The sequence below is a fragment of the Cynocephalus volans genome, chromosome 6 (genome assembly GCF_027409185.1).
Source record: "Cynocephalus volans isolate mCynVol1 chromosome 6, mCynVol1.pri, whole genome shotgun sequence".
Taxonomy (NCBI): domain Eukaryota; kingdom Metazoa; phylum Chordata; class Mammalia; order Dermoptera; family Cynocephalidae; genus Cynocephalus; species Cynocephalus volans.
This window is the reverse complement of record NC_084465.1, coordinates 121137372-121160317: the sequence shown is the minus strand read 5'-3', so window position 1 is coordinate 121160317 and position 22946 is coordinate 121137372. Positions and strand designations below refer to the sequence as shown.

The window sequence follows — 22946 nt, the reverse complement described above, 5'->3', positions numbered from 1 at the left end:
TTTCTGACCTCTGTTATCTTCTTTCTCTGAAGAACTTCTTTAACATTTCTTACAAGGAAAGAGTACTGGCAGCAAATTTTCTCAATTTTTGTTTGTCTGGACAGTCATCATCTTCACTTTTTAAGGACAGATTCTCAGTAAAGAAATTCCAGGCTGGTGGGTTTTTCTCTCAGCACCCTGCACATTTCACGCCACCCTCTTCCTGCTTGCTTGGTTTGTGAGAAGTCAGATGTAATTCTTACTTTTGTTCCTCTATAGGTAAGGTATTTTTCCCTCTGGCTTCTGTCAGGATTTTTTCTTTATCTTTGATGTTCTGTAGCTTTAAAATGATATGCCTAGGTGTAGGGGGTTTTTGGCATTTATGCTCCTTGGTCTCTGAACTTGAATGATATGTGGTTGGTGTCTGACAATTTGGGGGAATTCTCAGTTTGTATTGTTTCACACATTTCTTATTTTCCTTTCTCTCTTTCTTCTCCTAGTGTTCTCGTGTGTATGTTAATACCTTTTGTCCTTGGATATTCTGTTCTTTTTTTCAGTCTTTGTTCTCTTTGCTTTTCAGTGTTGGAGTTTTCCACTGGTAAATTCTCAGGCTGAGATTCTGTCCTCAGCTGTGCCCCATCTTCTAAAAAGCCTGTTAGAGGCATCCTTCATTTTTGCCACAGTAATTTCAGTCTCCAGCATTTCTTTTTGTTTTTTCCTTAGAATTTCCATCTCTCTGCTTACATTGTCTATCTGTTCTTACGTGTTTTCTACTTTATCCATTAGAACGCTTAGCGTATTAATCATAGTCGTTTTAAATTCCCAATATGATAATTCCCACATCTCTGCCATGTCTGGTTCTGATGTTTGCTTTGTCTCTTAAAATTGTGTTTTTGCCTTTTGGTATCCTTTCTGATTTTTTCTTGTAACTAGATATAATGTGCTGGGTCAAACTGCTGTAAACAGGGCTTTGGTAAGGTGGGGTGATGTGAGGTGTGTGCGGGGAGGGGCAGCATCCTGTATTCTTGTGAACATCCCAAGTGGGACAGAGTGGCTAGAGCTGGCTGGAGCTGGGCATATTTCCTTTCCTGCAGGTGGGTTTGGCTCTGATAAAACCCCAGCAGGTTAGGCTCTGGTAAAATAGTTTCTCCTGGGAGCAGATCTTCTAAAGAAGAGAATGCTCTGGAATATTCTAAAGTGGTTCCTTTTTCCCTCCCCTTACCAAAAGCTCTAGGGGATTTTTCTCCAGTTTTCACTGAGAACCTGGTTGAACTCCTGGAAGTATAAAACTCATGAAAGTGTGGAACACCTGCCTCATGACTAGGTCCTCTTATGGTTTTTAACTCTCAGACTTGTTCACCCTGGGCCTCGAGCAATTCATCAGTTACAGTTGTGATTCTCTACTCAGCTGTATTTCCAACTTTGGGGGCACTTGTTTGCCTTGTGACCTCACTGCTCTTAGGGAACTAAGTGTTGATTTTTCAGTTTTTCAGCTTTTTTACTTGTTAGGACAGAGTGGTGACTTCCGAGCTCACGACTCCAAGCTCATGTGCAGAACCTGAAGTTCAAGCATCTTTTCATAAGCAGATGTATTCTTTGGTGTTGTGGCCATTTGCCCATTTTTTCTTACTTTTTTGTTTTGTTTGTTTCTGTTTGTTTGCCCATTTATTTACTGGGTTGTTTTATTATTGTTTTGACAGTTCTTTATGTGTTTTGGATGCAAGTCCTTATCAGATAACATGATTTAAAAATACATTCTCCCAGTTTATAGCTTGTCTTTTTGTTTCCTAACAATATCTCTTGAAAAGCAGAAATTTAAAATTCTTTGTATAGTCTAATGTATCTATTTTTTTCTTTTATGGATCTTCCCTTTGGTGTTGTAACTAAGATCTTTGCTTAATTGAAGATCATAAAGGTTTTCTCCTATGAGCTTTGTTGTTTTAGGTTTTACATGTTTAGGTGTGTGGTCCATTTTAAGTTAGTTTTTGTATAGGGTATGGGATAAGGGTCAGGGTTCTTATTTTTTGCACATGGATTTGCGACTGTCCCAGCTCCTCTTGCTGAACAGACAGTCTCTTCTCTACCACACCTCTGTCTTCTGTTCATCCGTTAGTCTGTTTTGACTGAAGTACTGTACTGTTTTGATTACTGTAAGTGATTCTTGAAATCGGGTATTGGTAGCCTTTCAATTTTGTTATTCAGAGTTATTTTGGCTGTTCTAGTTCTGTCGCATTTTAGTACAAATTAAAATGAAGTTTTCAGTGTCTGCAAAATGCTAAGATTTTTGTTGGGATCAGGTGGAGAAAATTGACAACGATACTTGTGAACAAGGTGTATTTCTCATTTGTTCCGGGCTTTTAAAATTTGTCTCAGCAAATTTTTTTTGGAGTTCAGTTTACTGGTCTTTCACATTTATTGTCAGATTTATAAGTACTTCATATTTTTTAGTGCAGTTAAGTCATTTTAAAAAATTCTATTTGCAAATGATTATTACTAGTATATCAAATATAATTTTTGTGTCGATCTCATACCCTGAAAACTTCTTAAGCTCAAGTTTTAGGAACTTTTCTGTAGATTCTATTGGATTTTCTACATAGATCATCAGATATCTCCAAATAAAGACAGGTGTTACTTCCTGTACAATCTGGATACCTTTTATTTCTTTATCTTGCCCGATTGCACTAGATAGGTACTCTGATAGAAAGGGAAACAGAAGTGGAGAGAGTGAATGTCTGTCTTTTTCCTGATCTTAAGGAAAGTACTCAGTATTTCACCATTAAGTACAATATTAGGGGTAATTTTGTGTCAGTTACCTTTATCACACGGTCGAAATGCTCTTCTTTTCCTAGTTTGCTGAAAGATTTTATGAGGAATGGAGGTTGGAATTTGTCATCTATGGGGATGATCATATATTTGTTCTGCTTTAGTATAAGACAAATTATATCAATTAATTTTCAAATGTTAAATCAACCTTACATTTCTGGGGTAAACCTTTGTAGATCACATAATATGCTTTTGATATACTGTTGGATTAGATTTGCCAGCATTTTGCTTAGGATTATTATAGTTATGCTTATGAGGGGTATTGGTCTCTAGTTTTTTCTTGATACATCTATTCAGTTTTTAAGAAGAGCTTACATATTATTTCCTCCTCATATGAGGAAATGAAGCAAACCACATGGGGCTAGAGTCTGCTTTCTGAGAAAGTTTTCAACTTCAGGTTTTTTTTTTTTTTTTTAAATGTTTAGAGCTATTCAGATTATCTATTTCTTCTTGAGGGCACTTTGGTTATATATATCTTACAAAGATTTGGTCCATCTTATGTAAATTGTGGAATTTATCACACAGAGTCGCTCATATTAATAATACTCTATTACTATTCTTTTAATATATGTAGATTCTATAGTCATGCTACATGTTATAGTACTGTGTAATCATATGTTACTTATTCCTGTTATTGGTCATTGTGTCTTTCTTTTTTCCCCCCTGATCAGTCTGAGTAGAGGTTTGTCAGTTTTACTGATTTTCTCCAAGAATCAATGTTTCATGTCATTGATTTTTCTCAGTTGTTTTACTCTCATCTATTTCATTGGTTTTCCTCTGATCTTTATAATATACTTTCTTCTGGGTTTAATATATCCTTTTTCCAGTTTCTTAACTTGGAAGCACAGTTCACTGGTGTGAGGCCTTTTTTATTTTCTAATACAGTCATTTCGTTTTATTAATTTTCCTATAAGTACTGGTTTAGCAGAATCTTGCAAATTCTGATTTGTTTTCATTTTCATTCAGTTCAAAGTACTTTCTAATTTCTCTCTTTTTTTTCTTTGACCCATAGGTAATTTAGAAGTATAGAATTTAGTTTTCAAATATTTGAGGATTTTTCAGAGATCTTTTTCTTTTCTTTTTTTTTTTTTTTTTTGGGTTTCTAATGTAATTTCATTGTGGTCAAAGAGTATACTTGCCTGACTTAAATTTTTTAGAATTTATTAAGACTTGTTTTATGGGCTATCTTGTTAATGTTTCATTTGCACTAGAGAAGAATGTGTTGTTCTGTTGTTACGGGGAGTGTTCTGTAAATGTTAATGAGGTCGCACTGGGTGATGGTATTGTTCAAGTCCATTGTAGTCTTTCTAATTTCCACCTGTTTGTTCTGTCAGTTACGGGAAGCAGGGTTCTGTTACATTCTGCATTTGTCTTTCCTTTAAGTTCTGTTGGCTTTAGCTTCATGTGTTTTGAAACTTTGCTGTCAGGATGGTTGTGGCCTCTTGATCAACTGACACCTCTCTTATTAAGAAATGACCATCTTTATTCCTGGTCATGTTCTTCACTCCGAATTTACTTTGCCTACTATTAATATAGTCACTCCAGCTTTCTTTTGACTAGCTTTTGCGTGGTGTATCTTCTTCCATCTTTTTGAATCTAACTGTGTCTTTATATTTAATAAGGTGCCTTTCTTATAGATAACATAACATTTAGGTCTTGGCTTTTTTTTTCACCTTGAATCAGATCTTGTGATCTTGTGATGTCTGTCTTCTAATTCAGGTGTCTAGAATGTTAACATTTAGTGTGGTAATTGCTGTGGTTAGGTTTGAGTCTGTCGTTTTGCTGTTGTTTTAGAACAGTTTTAGACTTACAAAAAAATTGAAAAGATTGAATACACAGAGTTCCCATATACCCCACATTCAGTTTTCTCTATTTTGAACATCTTATATTAATGTGCTGCATTTGCCACAATGACTGATGCAGAGGGATACATTTTATTTAATGTCCTTTTTCTTTTCCAGGATCCTATCTATGATGCCACGTTACATTTAGTCTTTATGTCTCCTTAGGCTCCTCTTGGCTGTGACAGTTTCTTAGACTCTCCTTGTTTTTCAGAATTTTGCTGGTTTTGAGGAGTACCGGTCAGGTATTTTGTAGGATGCTCTTGTATTGTCTAACGTTATTCTCATTGTGATACTAGTGTTGTGGGCTTGGGAGGTAGACCACAGAGGTGAAGCACATTGCATCACATCATATCAGAGAACCCTAACAATATGACTTGTCACGTGTTGACTGTGGTCATGCAGCTGAGGTAATGTTTGTCAGGTTTCTCCAGTGTAAAGTTAACTTTTTTTCCCTCTTCCTGCTGTGGTTCAAATATCTCCTCCAAAACTCATGTTGAAACTTAATTGCTGTTTTAACAGTAGTAAGAGGCAGGACCTTTAAAAGGTGATTAGGTCATGAGGGCTCTGTCCTCATGAATGAATGAATGCCATTATCATGGGAGTGAGTTAGTTACCACACAACTGGGTTTGCTATCAGGGTGAGTTTGGCCCAGTTTCCTCTCTCTGTCTTGCTTGTATTCACTGTCCTTTTATGTTATTGACGTGGGAAGACAGCCCTCACCGGATGTGTCCCCTTGATCTTGGACCTTCTAGCCTCCATAGCCATAAGCCAAATAAACTTCTATTGTTGATCATTTTTCCGGGCTGTGGTATTCTGTTACAACAGCAGAAAATGGACTAAAACTCCCCCATTCCATGTTAGGCTGTTTGGAGGAAGTCACTGTGCACAGCCCACACTTAACGGACAGACTTATGGTCCTCTCCATGAGGGCAGAAACCGTATAAATTATTTGAAATTATTATGCGTGAGAGTTGTCTATCATGTATTTATTTAACCATTTATTTGCATCTATGTGAACTCACAAATGTGTATTTTATACTCTGGATTATTATCCAATACTACCTTGCTTTGTTGCTCAAATGGGTCCAGCTTTGGCCTCTGAGAGCTCTTTCAGTTGCTCTATATGACGTGCCCCTATCAGTGGAGTGATCTCTGTACTTGTTTGGTTTTGTTCTGCTTTTTTCTCCCTGTTGTAGTTCTAGAGTCAGCCATTTCTCCAAAGAGCCCTGGTTCTTTTCTTGGGGATTTAGAAACAAGATCTGGATACTTGTTATGTTTTGTTTTCTTTTTGTCGCATCTGTTCTTTGTTCCCCTTTTCCTCTTTTTCTGCTTTCCTTTGGTTTAGTCTTTTGCTCTGTTTTGTTGTTTCTGTGTTTATGCTCTACTTCGTTTGGTTAACACAGCCCACCCACCTTCCCACAGTTGTGCGCACTTCATGGGGTGTAAGGATGGTGGAGAGTTTACTTTCGTGTTTCTCATCCTGGCCTGGAGGCTTTTGTCATCATGAATTTCAGTTGCATATGTTATCAACTACAGAATATATTGTTTTTATTTTTGTTTCAAAGTCAGTTATCTTTTAAAGAGATTTAAATTATAATAATTCAAAGACTGACATATTTATCCATGTAGTTACCATTTCCAGTGCTTTTTATTCTTGTGTGCAGATTTTCTCTTTGTCAGTGGTTTTGAGCATTTTGTAAGAGGTCTCCCGTTAACACTTCTGTTAAGCTACTTGAAATTGTCCCACAGCTTCCTGAACCTCTTTCCATTTTTTTGATTCTTGTTTCTCTGTTTAATTTTGGAAAGTTTCTGTTGCCGTGGAAAGTTTACTAGCCTTCTGTAATTCTAATCTGTTGTTAATTTCCTCAAGTACTTTTAATATCACATGTTGTAGTTTTTATGTCTAGGAGTTCTTTTTGGGTCTTTGTATTTTTTATGCCTTTACTTTTGAACATATGGAATACAGCTATGATAACCGGTTTAACGTCTTATCAGTTAGTTTTAACATCTGTGTCAGCCCTGGATCGGTTTCTATTAATTGATTTTTTTTTCATTGTAGTGGGTCATATTTTCTTGCTTCTTTGTTTGAGTGGTAATTTTTGGTTGGATTGAATTTTACTTTGTTGGGTGCTTAATATTTTTGTATTTCTATAGATTTGATTTTTGTTCCAGGTTGCAACTAAGTTACGTGGCAACAGTTTGATCCTTCCATGTCTTGTTTTTGAAATTTGTTAGGCATGAGTGGAACAGTGTTCAGACTACGGCCAGTTATTTCCCCCACCGCGGCAGTGTTCCGTGAGTCCTTTGGATTTTGGTTTGCTGCGGGGGCAGCACTATTTCCAGCCCTGCATGTGATTGGTGTACACTGTTACTTCTGATCCTTTCAGGTGGCTCTTTCCTTGTCCTTGGGTGCTTTCATAGCACCTGTGCTTTGCTCAGAACTCGTCTGACTACTTGATGGGGGTGCTCTCTGGTGCTCCTGCCCCTCGCTCTCATCTTTGTCTCTGCATTTGGCAACCTACTGGGTCTTCCCAGCTTCCTTCTTCCCGGACACAGCCTTGAGGAGGGAAAGTATACTGGTCCCTGCTCCCCCATCTTGCCCTAGGCAGACAATCTGAGGCTTGTCGGGTGCTTCCTTACCCTGTCTCCCAGGAAGCTGCCTCTGACCTATAACATCCTCAACATTCTCATCTTAAGCAACACCACCCTTGGCAGCCCCTTGTCCCAGAAGAGCCCTTCAGAGCAGTGTCTGGGTGCCCTGTTCCCTCCTTCCCTGTCCCTCTTGAATGCAGGCTAGGCAGATGGTTGTCCCACTGAGACCCCAAAACTGCATTTGTCAAGCTCTGCAGTGACCCGAGTGAGGCCAGATCTACGCATTAACCCTCACCTCTCACTTACCTGGTCCTCCTGTGTCATTTTACAGTTGACAACCCCTTCATCTGTTCTCTGGCATCACGCTCTCTTGATGTCTTCCCCTGACAGTTGGTGATCCCTGGCTCTGTCTTGGGCCTCTCCTGCTGTGTCCTTGGCTTCAGTGAAGGCTGGTATGTCTTTATGAGACACTGTCTTCCTAATTGGTTCCCTGCTTCTATCGGTGCCTTCACAGTCCATCTGCACCATGGAACCAGACAGATCTTTCCAAAATGTCAGCCCCACATTAGTTTCCGTCATAGTTGGGTTAAAATTCTAGCATCCTAATTGATCTGATTCACACATGCCCATATCTGTGTTCCCTCACTCCTCTCAGCTGAGCCGGCCTCCTGCTGTCTGTCAACTCTGGCCCCTCATCTCGGGGCCCCTGCTACACCCTCATTAGAACACAGTTTCTATCCCTCCCCTCACTGCTGCTGTCAGGTCAGAGGGTGCCTCCTGTGCAGAACAGCACCTGCCGCCTGCTCAGGTTTGCTCTCCATCTGACATCGTGTGGTGTGGCGACTTGTCTGTTGGTAGATATCTGCTCCTGCCTCTGTAAGCAGAGGCTTTGCCTTGCTCAGGCTGATCACAGCACCTGCAGCAAGGCCTGGTGCATAGGGGATTCTTAGTAAGTAGCCATTGGATGTGGGGGTAGAGTGCACACTTGGGCGGTTAGTAGGAGAACCTTGTGCATGGAGGACCAGCCTCAGGTCGTGTTTTGCATGTTCAGTCACATCAAGTTCTGTGATTTTATTTGTTTTGTTTTTTGGTGGTTTTAGCAGCTTGTTTTCTTTTTGCCAGTGGGGGTGGATTTTGTTAACACTCATTACATAATACTAACACAAACTTTCTTGTCCTTCTCTGTTGTTCTAAACGCCTTTTCATGGTCTTTGACTTTTAAAACACAAGTGTCTCTTGTATTAGTGTGGCACATGTGCTGTGCTAATTTATATGAGTACATGCAGAAAAACTCTTAGTTCCTAGCGTTTCAATGCCTTTCTCCTCAACATTACTAAAATACCTGTTCTCTTAAGTATCCAGAGTGCTGTGGGGGCTGGGGGGCATTTAGCCTGAACTCCAGTTCACTCTCCACAGGCCTGGCCCATGGCCCGGTGCTACTTGTGCCCACTGGCCCATGTGTCACCCACCATGCCTCTGGCATCCTCCTCAGATGTAGAATCAGCTCCTGTTTGCTCTTGAGGGCTGGTTTATTTAGTGTCTCCTGGTAAGAACTCTGTGACAGCTCAGTACTTGCCCATCACCTTGACCACTTGGAAATGTAAAGGCACCTCTAAGGCTCTGGTGTGGAAACTGTCCAGTCCTTACAGCCTCTGCCAGCCTTGGCTTTTGCCTGTAGTTGTCTTTTCCTTGTTTTAATTCTTTTCTTTATATTTTATTATATTTAGTGTCTGTGTTCTTGTAGATTACCTGGAAATCCTTTTTTGAAGTAAGGCAAGGCATTAAGTAAGCTGATATTTATTTTGTGATAAAAGCCCCCACTAAACTTTGCCAATAAAACTTACTCAGATTATTCTTCTAAATTTGTGTTAACTTTTGTTTGAGGGAAAGGGAGGGGATTTTTTTTTTTTTTTTTTTTTTTGCATGATTTACTTTTTATTTATTATTATTATTATTTTTTTTTGGTGGCTGGCTATGCATGATTTATTGTTTTTAGTACATAAAATAATAGCATTTTTCTTATTATTGATACCCTTATGTAGGTGTGTTAATATGTTTATTGAAAACAGAAGAATTCCTGTACTGAAATATCTGCTTGTTAAGTTTTAAGCCATTTTTCCTGAGTTGATCATTGCTTTTATGTAGGAGGCAATGTATCTCAACCAGAAAGCCAGGAGGACCCCCGTGAAGTACTTAAGAAAACATTGGAATTCTGCTTATCTCGGTAAGGCTGGTGGTGATTTTTCTAGTACCTAACTTCTATGGTGTTATGCGTTGGTTACCCTATGCAAATATGACATTTTACATAGGAGTGTATATCTGTTACTATCTATCTATGTATGTGTATATATATTAATAGGAAATCTAGAATACTAAGTAGTAATAGCCTTCCAGCATGTTGGAAAACTGAGCATAATCCTCAGGTCAGTGTCCCCAAAGTTGTGTCCACAAAATTCATCATTATCTGGATTGCTGTTTGAAATTCAGATTCCTAGGCCCACCCCTTGCCCACAGAATCAGAGTCTCTGAGGGTGGGGCCTTAGAATCTTCAGTCTCACTAAAGTTTGAGAACAAATGTCCTACATTGTTTCTGAGAATATGCCAAACACTGCTGTAGCAAATGGTTTTATTAACAGTCATGCACCATCTAACGATGTTTCAGGCAATGACAGACTGCATGTATGATGGTGGTCCCATCAGATTTTAATGGCTACACCACATCGCCTGGGTGTGCAGTAGGCTGTACCATTGAGGTTTGTGTGCAGACGCACAATGGTGATCACCTATCAGCACGTTTCTCAGAACGTAACCTTGTGGTTAAACAATACCTGACTGTATGTAGCGCTCCTATTTCTTGTTGGTTTCTTTTTTTCCTGAATAATACCTTTTCTTTTGAAAAATATAGTGGAACCTTTAACATTCAAATGGCAGAACTGGACATACAGGAAGATGAGATTGGGTTAAATGTAATTTTTTTTAGTATGAAGATAATCGATTGACTACGTGTAAACTTTTCTGTCCATAATGACTTTTCAGGTGTTTTCTCCGGAGTCCTGAGGATCTGACAGAGGTGTTGGGCTGCACGAGGGGGAGTTGTGAGGGGCTCTGTTTGTGCCAAGCCTTCTTCCCACTTCCGTGTAGCCACAAATTAGGAACATGGAATGTATTGCGTAATGACATAGTTTAAAAACAGAAGGTACCATGGCAGACATTGAAAAACCCTAGCTCTGCGCCACTCACAAACCCTTATCTAACTCTGCTGTGGCCAGAGTCACCCACAACTGGGAGGCGGCTCGCGTGATGCGGCAGAATGGCTTTCCCCCATGCCAGCAGATGCAGCAGATGCTGCGATCATTACTGGCCTCAGTGGGGCATGCTGTGACGAAAGGTCCTGTGAAACCCATTACTGCATGTGGTTTTGAGATGTTCTTGGAGGTCTTGTGTACTACATTACACATGGTCTTTTTCCTGAGAATTCACAGGAAACGCTTATCTTTGGCCCAAATACCAAGAAATAGCTCACCCTGGTCTAAACTCCTGATTTGCGGCTTACCTTTGGACCCTGTGGGTAAAAGTTACTGATCCTGTTTCCTTCTTTTTAATTCTGGCTGGTAGGAAGCCAGAGTCGGATTCACAGGTTCTCTGGCAAATGTTCTAGACTTACAGCCTGCATTTTGGATACTGACCTTATATCCTGGCTGTTCCATATTTTTCTTTCTTTTTTGTTCATTCAGCCAGATTTCCTCACTTTAAAAAATTATGTCTTTTTAATAAACTATTCAAACACTTTTTAGAGTAAAAATGAGCTATAAATAACTGCATCTTAAAAATAATTTCCAGCTCATTAATTCTCATTGTATAAAAGTACAGCATATTTTTACTTTTGCTCTCTCTGCCTCTCCAAGCTTCTTTTTTTTTTTTTAATGTACTTGAGGCCAGAGGGATAGCAAATAACAGATGGGGCTTGAGCTGTGACCTCACTCCAAAGCAGTACCATACCACGTTCGTCCCTGTCGTGAAAGGAGCACTGCTGTAGATGACACCTCCTTTTAAAGAAATGCTGATTAAAAGAGATTTTTGTTTCCAACAGGGAGAATCTTGCTAGTGACATGTATCTTATATCACAGATGGACAGTGATCAGTATGTGCCAATTACGACAGTAGCAAACCTTGACCATGTCAAGAAACTCAGTACTGATGTTGGTTTGATTGTGGAAGTGCTGCGATGTAAGTACATGACCATCACAAATGTACAGTACTTGCCTCTGCCATATTTGTCTTATCAGTGTGAACTGTTGAGTCTGTAACCATCAAATGTTAAGGTGTTTGATGGCAGATGGGGTCTTCCCTGGCCTTTCGTTTCTTTCTGACCAGTCCCCGTAATTCTGGTACAGTGCCTGGCAACCCCCAGGGTGCTGATTGAGTCTAGAATGAAACTTCAAACAGATTGTGGATTATTTGAAGTAGAAGAGGAATCTTTTCATGGAGATTTTAAAGACAGCTATTACATTCATAAACAAATTAAATTGCAGTATTTATGGTTAAAGCAAAATGCGTCTTAATTAGCATTTTCAAATTTCAACTTCCTGCTTAAGTTTTGATGAAATATTATTGCACTTTTCCTTACAAGGATATTGTGAATGAGGTTGTTTCTTAGAGGTCTGGCAACATCAAGCAAATGTTTAAACATGACATGAAAGACCCATAGGAGTTTCAGGAAACATGGATATTAAAGTGTTACCTGTTAAGTGTCACAATTGTAGTTTGTATCCTGGTTTGTTTTGAAGATTGAGGCTTCTGCAACCTTTCCTCCTTATTTATTTAAGACAAGAAAACAGCTTTGCTAAGGTATAATTGACATGAAGTGCACATGTCTAAAGTGCACTGTTGTTAAGTTTGAGGTACAAGTGCAGGAGTGAAACTGCCACCACCATCAGCAGAACAGCACTTCTGTCACTCCCAGAGCTGCTCCGGGCCTTTGGGATGCTTCCCATCTGGGAGACTTCACTGTGCATCCCTTATCTATTAAAGACATATTGGAAGTCTTTTCAAGTCAGACTTATAAAAATTCATTTTTTACACTAGGGTTAAAATACCAGGTGAATCATTTCTGTAGTTTCCCTGCTCAGGACTGCTGAGTTGCACAACCTGGTGGGTGGACATCTTCACAAAGAGCACAGTGTTGATGGACCATGCTGTTCCTCCCTGCCACTGCCCATCTATTTTTGAACAACTGGGCATTGCTGTGAACTGAAGCCTCATTTCTCTCACTGCCATGATGTCCCATTACTGACACTCATGTGGAAGCGTTTTCACGTTATCCCAGCTTAGCTGTATTGATGACACAGTCCATGCAGATTTTTTTCTCATGTGGATTTGTATTAACAATAGCATAAAAAGATGAACATCTTAGAACTTCGTTGGATTTTCTATTCACAAATAAAAGTTGTATTCTATTTTTCTGTTCTTAGATGTCATAGATTATTAAATTGTTGAAGCAAACAGCAAAGAACCTGGCAAACATAATTATCATTAACCATGAATTCTGAAAATTGTGCCCCCATATCCCACAATGGTGTTGTGCTTTCCAGTGTTGCTGTTTAGAGCAGAAGCCTGTTGTGTGTATCAGCCAAACATGGCTTCGTCTGACCCACTTTAAAAGGCCGGTACCTCGGTACCTTTCGTGACCTGTCTGTACTTTACTCTGTTGTTATTGGGAATCCCAGATTTAGTTACTCTGTTTAGGTATACCTTGCAAACTTTGCTGCCCCACTGAGGATAATTTCTCAGTTGATTCTTGCTCGTTATGGGTCCATCGTGCACACTATGAGGATATTTAATTGCTCTCTGTAGTTGCTTAGAGGAGCCTGCCCGTCCATGGCCAGCATGCCACCCATTCCTGCCTCAGCTGCACCTATCCTTCTCCATGACTATACCTCTGGATGGCTCTTGAATTGCGATGTTACTTTTTATTCATTTGTATTTAGCTCTTTAATGTTTCGTCTTTTTTCATTCAGTTTTTGGACAGAAAAAATATATATGTGCATCTGTAATAACCTATGTACTCACAACATAGCATATTGTCATATTAGTTGTACTTCTGAAGAGGGTAACATAAATAAGCCCCCGTGAGCAGAGTTCTCATCTTATGTTTAAATCTTATCCCCATGCCCAAAATACCTAGCAAAGAGTCGGGTGCATAGTAGACACTTGATAAGTATTTTATTTTAATTTGAATATTGCAACTCCAGTGTTGATTGAGTTGTATAGGTTACATTTCTAGACTGTTTTTATATCCTAATACACATATAGTACATGTCACGGTATATGTGATTCAAATGCCTTGTTTTTACACTTAATATAATTGAAATTGCCAATTTAGGAAACCACACTAAAATGTTTGCCACCAGAATAATTAACACTGTGTTGTATTCACACAGTGAACACTAGAACTATTAAAATGAGCTAGGTCTGTGTTTTTCAACAAGAATATATTTTAAAATAATAACATTTTCAAATATGTGCAAGATGATACCGTGTGTATAAAGTTTGGTTATGTGTAAAACAGAACTGTATATTTTTTATGGATTCAGAGGTAAATGTTAGTGTAGAAACATAAGCAGGAATGAAACTCCTAACCCAGTATAAATGTGGATGAGGGTGGGTGATTCGAGAGGTGGGAGATACGGAGGCTCTCACCAGTCAGTGTCTGTTAAGTGTTTCATGTTTTGCAGCTTTATTGAGGGAGAATTTATGTGCCTTAAATTACACATTTTAAGTATCCCTTTGGTAGGTTTTGACATATTTATACTTCCATGAAACTAGTACAATAAAGATAGTGAACATATCCATCACCCCCCAAGTTTTCTTCTCTTCCCCAGGTACCCGCTGATCTGCTCTGTCACTATAGATTAGTTTTCATTTTCTAGAAATTTTATATAAATGGAATCAGTCATGCCATACCACTGTTTTGGTAGGGAAAGGAGGTCTGGCTTTCACTTGGCCTGACTATTTTGTTGTTGAGTGAATCAATAGATCATTGCATTGGATAGATAATACCAAATTGGTTTATTCACCCACCAGTTGATAGACCATAGCTTATACCAGGTTTTGACAACTATGACTGAAGTGGCTGTGAACGATTGTGGGAAGCTATGTCAGTGTGGCATGTGCTTCCCTTGCTCTTCGGTGAATAGCGAGGGGTGGAATGTTTGGATCGTGTGGCAGGTGTGTGATTGACTTTGTGGAATGCCTAGCTGTTTTTTTTTTTTTTTTGGACTGGTAAGGGGATCACAACCCTCGGCACGGTGTCGTCTGCACCATGCTCAGCCAGTGAGTGCACCAGCCATCCCTATATAGGATCCGAACCCACGGCCTCGGCGCTACCAGCACCACACTCTCCCGAGTGAGCCACGGGGCCGGCCCAACTGCCCAGCTGTTTTACAGCTGGACGGTCAGCAGCCGTGATAAGAGCTCTCGTTGCTCCATACTTTTGTCCACACTTTGGATGCAGTCATTTAATGTTAGGGTTTAATAGGTGTGTAGTGGTCCCCATTGTGGTTTAGTTTTTTGTTTCTCTAATGATTGATGATGTGGAGCATCTTTTCATGTGCTTGTTTGCCCTCCTTCTTTGCTGAAGTGTCCGTTCAGATGTCTCCACCACATACTTTTTTATTAGTTTATAATAAAGTTTTTTTTTAATACACTTTATCTTTTAGAGCAGTTTTGGGTTCACAGAAGAATTGAGAGGAAGGTACAAAGATTTCACATATACCCAGCCTGCCCCACTATCAACATCCCCACCAGAGGGTCCATTTGTTACAGTCAGCAAACCTAGATGGACACATCATTATCACTCAAAGCCCACAGTTTACATGAGGGTTTGCTCTTGATGTTCTGCACTCTGTGTTTGGACAAATGGATAATGACATGTACCCTTCACTGTAGTTATCATACAAAGTAGTTTCACTGCCATAAAAATCCTCCGTGCTGTACCTGTTCACCCCTCCGTTCCCCCAGCCCCTGGCAGCCACCGATCTTTTCACTGTCTCCATAGTTTTGCCCTTTCCAGAATGTCATATAGTTAGACTCATTCAGTATACAGCCTTTTCAGATTGGCTTCTTTCACGTAGTAATATAAATTTGTGTCCTCTATGTCTTTTCATGGTTTGATAGCTCATTTCTTATTTTTATTTTTATTTTTTTGGTATGGTGATATCTGGGGGTTTTTTTTAGTGCTGAATCATATTCTATTGTCTGGATGGACCACAGTTTATTTATCCATTCACCTACTGAAGGGCATCTTGGTTGCTTCCAGGTTTTGGCAATTTAAGAATAAAGCTGCTATAAACATTCGAGTGCAGATTTTTGTGTGCACTTAAGTTTTCAACTTACTTAGGTAAATACTAAGGAGCACAATTGCTGGGTCATATGGTGATAACATGATTAGTTTTATATGAAACCACCAAACTGTCTTTCACAGGGGCTGTACCATTCTGTATTCCCACCAGCAGTGAATGAGGGTCCTTGTTGCTCCACGTCCTCACCAGCATTTGGTGTCGTCAGTGTTCTGGGTCTTGGCCATTCTAATAGATGTGTAGTGGTATCACACTGTTGCTTTAATTTGCTTTTCCCTAATATCATATGATGTGGAGCATCTTTTTATGTGCCTATTTGCCATCTGTATATCTTCTTTGGTGTGGTGTCTGTTCAGGTATTTTGCCCGTTTTTGTTTGGCAACTGGCCGGTTTGGGATCCGAACCCATGACTTGATTTATAAGACTGTGCTCTAACCAACTGAGTTGACTGGCCAGCCTTGCGCATTTCTTACTCATGTTGTCTGTTTTCTTACTGTTGAGTTTTGAGTTCTCTGTATGTTTCAGTTAACAGTCCTTTATCAGATGTGTCTTTTGCAAATATTTTCTCCCAATCTGTGGCTAGTCTTCTCATTCTCTTGACATCATCTTTCACAGAGCAAGAGTTTTAAACTTTAGTGAACTCCAGCTTATCAATTCTTTCTTTCATGGATTGTACCTTTGGTGTGTATGTAAAAAGTCATTGCCTGTCCCAAGGTCAGCAAGGTTTTCTCTTGTGTTCTCTTGGGAGTTTTATTGTTTTGCGTTTTACGTGTAGGTCTGTGATCCATTTTGAGTTGATTTTTGTGAGGAGTATAAGGTCTCTGTCTAGATTTCTTTTCTCATGTGGCTGTCCAGTTGTTCTAGCACCATTTGTTGAAAAGGCTGTCTTCGTTCTATTGTCACTTTGTCAGAAATGTGCGTGTGTGTGAACCTAATATAAACTCTGCATGCAAGTCCTTATCCGATAACGATTTACAAATATATCCTCCCAGTAGTGGCTTCTCTTTTTCTCCTCTTAACTGTCTTTTGAGAAGCAGAATTATACATTTTACATAGTCTAATTAAATTTTTTTTTTATAGATCTTGAAATCTTTGTCCGAGGTTACAAAGATTTTCTCCTAGGTTTTCTTTTAGAAGTTTGCAGTTTTGGGTGTAAGCTGATTACTGCACGCCATGTGAGGCGTCACTTTGCAGGTGGCTCTTGCAGGCAGCGTTGGGTGAAGACTCCCCTTTTCCCATTGCACTGCTCTGGGGCCGTTCTCACAGCCCTCTTCCACACACCTGTGGGTTTGTCTCTGGACCAGTGTGCTGTTTCGCTGATTCACTTGTTTGTTTGATGCAGGTACTACAGTGTCTTGATTACAATAACTTTTTGTAAAGTTATGGTATGTACAAAATCTTAAGCTTTGTTTTGGTTCTTCTAAATGCTTTTCATTTCTATATGAATTTTAGAATTAACATTACCATTTTTCAAAAAGTCCTGTGGGGACTTTTATTGGGATTGAACTGATTCTATAAATCCACTTGAGGTGAATTGACACCTTACCAATACTGAGTTTTCCCATCTGTGAACACAGAATATCTCTTCATTCACAGATGTTTCTCAACTTATAATAGGGCTTACTTCCCAGTAAACCTATCCTAAATTGAAAATGCATTTAATACCTAACCTACCAGGCATCATGGCTTAGCCTAGCCTACCTTAAACACGCTCAGAACCCTAACCTTAGCTTACGGATGGGCAAAATCATCTAACACAAAGCCTGCTTTACAATAGAGTATTGAATCATGCACATAACTTATTGAACACTGTACTGAGAGCAAAAAACAGAATGGTTGACTGGGTACTCAGAACGGTTGCTAATGAATGTGTATCGCATCTGCACCATTCTGAAGTCAAAAAATTGTTAAGTTGAGCCATCCTAAGTTGGGGACTATCTGTCTTTAGGTTTTTAAAAATGTTCTCTCAGCAGTATTTTTCAGTTCTCATTGCACATGTTTTCCATGTTTTTATATCAGATTTATAACTATTTCATTTTTTTATGCTAAATGATTTATTATTTCAATTTCTAATTTTTTGGCAGTAGTATATAGAAATAAAATTCAATTTGTATATTAATCTTGTGTAATAACACCTTGCTAAAGTCAATTCTACTTTTTTATGAAAATTGTATCAGATTTTATACATAGATTAACTTGTCTGTGAATAAAAAGTTTTGCCTCTTTATACCCGATCTGGGTGTCTTTAACTTCTATTTCTTGCATTATTATGCTATGTAGAACTCCAGTATAGTATGTATAGAGGTGGAGAAGGCAGACGTCCTTGCTATGTTGCTGGTCTTGGGGGAAAGCATTCAGTCCGCCATCATTACATATAATGCTCATATAATGTTTTTCATAGGTGACATTTATCAGGTTAAGGAGGTTCCCTTCTGTTTCTAGTTTGCTGAAAATTTTTATCAGGAATGAATGTTGGATTGTCAAATACCTTTTCTGCATCTCAGATGATTGTGGGTTTTTTTTGTTTTTTTAAACCATTCATATAATTAGAGTGCTTGATTGCAGTTGGCAAACCAACCTTGCATTGCTGAAATAATCTCCACTTCTTGTGATTTATCACCATTTTTATATATTGTTGGATTCAGTTTGCCAAAATTTGGTTAAGACTTTTTGCATCTATGTTCATGAGGGATATTGGACTGTAGTTTCTTTTTTTGTAATGTCTTTGTTCAGTTTAGGTGTCAGAGAATTGCTGGTTTCAATAGAAAGAATTCTCTCCTTTATAATTTTCTGGAATAGTTTGTACTATGGAATTGATGTTATTTTTTATTTACACGTTTGATAGAATTCTCCCATGAAACCCTGTGGGCTTTTAGTTTTCTTTATGGGAAGATTTTTAATTTCAAATTCCATTCATCTCATAGATTCAGTTCTGTTTCAGCTGTTTCTTCTAGAGTTAGCTTTTGTAGTTTGTGTCTGTTAAGGAATGTTTGTTTCATGTAAGCTGTCAGATTTGTTACTGTAAAATTTTTCATAACGTTTATTTGTTATGCTTTTAATATTGGTAGAACCCGTAATGACATTACCACTTTCATTTCTGACATTGGTGACTGTCTTTGCGGCAGTTGTGATCGTGACATACTGTGACTCAGTCTACACAGAACATAATTTCATAGAAGTGACACCAAAACACAGACTTAAGAAGGGAGTGCACATAGAAATTGGTGGAGTCTGAATTAGGCCTCTTCCTGAGTTGGCAGTTCTGTACCAACATGGGCATCCTTGTTTTGACATCGTGCTGTGTTTGTGTGAAGTGTGCGGGGAAGGTAGGGCACACGAAGCCTCGTGTGAGTCCTAGAACTACTAGAAAATACAGTTACAGTAAGACACAGTTCTTTTATTTTAGGGACTTGTTGAAAGGAGAAAGTCCTTAACCCTGTATTTTAATCTGCTTTTAGTATTTGAGCTGTTTAGAACCTTTGTTTTATAGTGTTACATGTATTATGGCTCTTGCAGGACTTTTTAAGTTTTCATGTTCCTTAGTTCTGAAAAAATTAACATGTGAGATTGGTTTAGAACTGTTTGATAGTCTGTGTTAGACTACCCAAACTTGCAATCGTTTGCCCATTTCATACAGGTTTCTTTAATTTGTTTAGTGATATAGCAACCCTCCATGTCCCTGGGTTCTTCATCTGCAGTTCACCCAACTGCGAGTCAAAGATATTTGGTGGGGGAAAAAACCATAAAAAATAAGTATACAACAATAAATATATACATATGTATAAATTTTTAAAAATACAGTATACAGCTATTTATAAAGCATTTCCATTGCATTGGGCATTACAAGTAATCTAGAGGTGATTTGAAGTATATGGGAAGATGTGCGTAGGTTGTATGCAAATACTGCACCATTTTATATCAGAGACTTGAGCATCTGTGGATTTTGGTATCCATGAGGATCCTAGAACCAATCCCCTAAGGATGCCGAAGGATGACTGTCTCATGTAATGCATTACGTTGGAATTATCATGTTTCAATATTTGTGTTTTACCATTGATTTTTCTTCTCTTTATAGCTTTACCTTTAGTCCAAGTGGATGAAAAGGGAGAAAAAGTAAGGCCAAATCAAAACCGTTGCATAGTAATACTGCGGGAGATACCTGAGTCTACCCCTGTGGAAGTAAGTGACCTTCTCTGAAGGGTACTTGGACATTTCCTGAGGGTTTTTGTTGGTTTTGACTTTTTTTACTTCTGTGGTTTTTGGAGGGTGTGTTTTTAAGAATAAATGCTTACAGTAGCGCTATTTTCCCAGGATGTACGTACTCTGGTCATTGCTGGGTGGTTCACTTGTAGAAGGGATTGATTCTCAAACACTTTGGTCTCAAGACTCCTTTACACATTTTACATTAAAAACTGTAGTGAGGGTGTGTGTATTTTGGTATTTAGAAATTAAAAATGAGAAAAAGTTTAAATATTTATTCATTTAAAAATAGCCATAATAAACATACAGATTAAAATAAAGAGCATTTTTATGATAAATAACTTTTCAAGGCACATATTTTTATGGCAAGTGCATCAAGAACTCCTGAGCATCAGCATACTTCCACACTACCATGCCCACTCTTGTACTCACCAGCGATTTTGCATCGTCATTACACATGGGTTTAGAGTTAAGAAAGACAAAATCATCTTTTGTGTATGCAGATGGGTTCTAGAGATCATCCTTAGAGAACTAGTAACTTTGGACAGTACTTTTAGGGGACCACAGTATTTGATAGTTTAAGAATAATGAGAAACAGTCTATTGCATTGCTGTAATCTCTGTTACTTGTCCAGACATTTAAACTGAGTTGCGTGTACATAACCACCCTGATGCTTTGCCTTGAGATAGTGAGGAAACGTCTGCCCGGTGGGTGCTCAGAACCCCGCCCGTCACATCTGTTATTGGCCACCTCACCGTGCAGCATCTACCTGCTTTGGGGACTCTTGGAGAACCCCAGCAAGCTTGTCTTGGCTTCTTACGTAATTGAAGCCAAGTCATTTGTGCTACATAACTTTTTAAACACCTTATTTGTGAAGGAAATAGATATTTCTATTCGTGCTTTCAAGATTTTAGCTTTTCCATCCTGCTGGGTTCATGTAGTGAGGGTTGGTGAGGGAGAACACTTGAAAACTGTAACAAAGGTGAGGGTCCCAGCCACGTCCCACACCTAGGGTGAGAAACTATACCGCTTGCTTAGCAAGTTTTATTTTCTGTTCAACAAAGGCTATTTTTACTAGTGCTATTTTATTTTATTTATTTTTATTTATTTATTTTATTTTATTATTTTACAGCAGTTTTAGTTATACAGAGAAATTGAGCAGAAAATAGATAGTTCCCATACTCCCCTTCCATATGCAGTGTCTCCTATTGTTGACATGTTACATTAGAGTGTACGTTTATTCCAACGATGAATCAGCACAGATCTGTTATTATTAACTGCATTTTACATTTTACGGTAGGGTTCGCTCTTTGTATTGTATAGTTCTATGGGTCTTGCCAAATGTGTAATGTCCTATATTCACTGTTACAGTACCATACAAAACAGTTCTGTTGCCCTAAAAATCCTCTGTACTCTACCTATTTATCTTCCTTTCCCTCCCTATTTTTTCTAGTTCTGTATTGTAATATATGGAGAAAAAGAAATCAGAATTGTATTTTTTCCCTTATATTTTTATTGATGTTCTGAATATGAAGGACCAACATATTTCTTATTATTAATCTGATGTCTTTATTATTAACTCAATTTTAAAACATAGATCCTAGTTTTCAAGACTTGAAATATTTGTAAGAAGTACAAGCAAGTCAAATTTTCCACATTTAGCTGTAGACATTGATCTTGGTATATTTATATTATTCATTGTAAAATCTGAACGATGAAAGTCTTGAGAGAAGATTTAGAGGAAACCCTATGATAAACTAAAATTCGAAAAATGGAGGAAGGAAAATTATTCCAAAGCAGTCTGAATAAGAATATAAGGAAAAGAAAGTCCCAAGGACTCTCTGTAATATAAAGCTCTTCTACTGGGGCTTCGAAGTGTAATCCAGGCGTTTCCTGAAAATTCTGTCTTCTTTAAATGTACCTAGGTACTTGTCAGTGACTAGAAAATTTTAAATATAGATTCTGATTTTCTTAATGATAGTTTAGGTAGGATTTTCCCAGAGGCAGAGGAATAAACCATTCTTTCCACTAGTAGACTGGTTATCTGGTGGATTGAGGTATTACTGGTTGAAGAGTTTTTTTGTTTGTTGTTATTGTTTCCTGGTTGAGTTTAGAAGTTGTAGTATTAACTCATCAGTAGTCAAGCGTGACTTTTGCATTGACGTGGTTGTTTCTTCCTTTAGCCAGTGAGCAAATTGCCAGAGATTAGACGACAAACCAGCATGGGAATCCCTGGGAACAATTTCTGTCATTCATTGGTTGATTAAACTCCTTTAGTACTTTTTGAAGTGTAACTGGCTAATCATTTTTTATGATATGGCCCTGTTTTTCCCTGGGACTATTTTCCCTCTGAAATCTGTTTTGTCTGGTATGAATAGATCCACTCCAGCTTTCCTGTATTAAAGTTAGTGTATGTCTTTTCCATCCTTTTACTTTAAGACATTTGTGTCTTTATATGTAAAGTGGGTTTCTTGTAAGCATTAGTTGGGTCTTGTTTTTCTTATTCAGTCTGAAAATTTCTGCCTTTTAATTGAGGGTGTAGCCCGTTTATGTGTAAGTGATTAATGATGTGGTTGGGTTTAAATTTACCATCTTGCTGTTTTTCTATTCGTGTCTTTTCTTTGTTTTTTCCTCCTGCCCCCCGTTTTTTAGTTCAATGAGTATTTTCATCTCCCTTTTTGGCTTATTATGTATAACTTTTTTTTTTTTTTTTTGGAAAGAGGTTGCGTTAGGGTTTACAGTTGGTATCTTTAACTTGTCAGTGTGTTTATAATCAGCGTAAGCCGTATTTCTTCCATTGTGCCTTTGTGCTGTTGTCACACATTTTAATTCTGCTTAATCGTAACCCACAACATATTGTTGCTATGTTTGCTTTAAGCAACTCAGTCTCCTTTTAAAGAGACTGACAGTCTTCCATGTTGGCTCTGGTGATAATTCTGATGCTCTGTCTTCCCTCTTCTCCTCCTGGCCGCTACGTGGACATTGCTGCTGGTTTGAGCAGTTTGTTTGCAGGATGCCTTGGTGTTGCTTCCAAGTTTCCTGCACTTGAAGTTCGTTGAGCCATTATGTTTTCCAATGTTTTCTCTTTTCTTCCATCTGTCTTTTTGTTCAGAAAGTGTCTAACTACCTGGTAATTCTGTTCAGTTTATT

The 22946-nt window shown here is 38.5% G+C and overlaps 1 protein-coding gene across 2 annotated transcripts in view; it reads left to right on the top strand.

Moving 5' to 3' along the window:
• Window positions 1–22946, top strand: part of LARP4B (La ribonucleoprotein 4B) — a 101934-nt gene that overhangs the window by 59990 nt on the left and 18998 nt on the right. For both annotated transcript variants that reach the window (XM_063099080.1, XM_063099079.1), the window contains 3 exons: window positions 9385–9463; window positions 11330–11466; window positions 19672–19775. In XM_063099080.1, the coding sequence (XP_062955150.1) occupies window positions 9385–9463; window positions 11330–11466; window positions 19672–19775 (320 nt within the window). The remainder of the gene's footprint in view (window positions 1–9384; window positions 9464–11329; window positions 11467–19671; window positions 19776–22946) is intronic.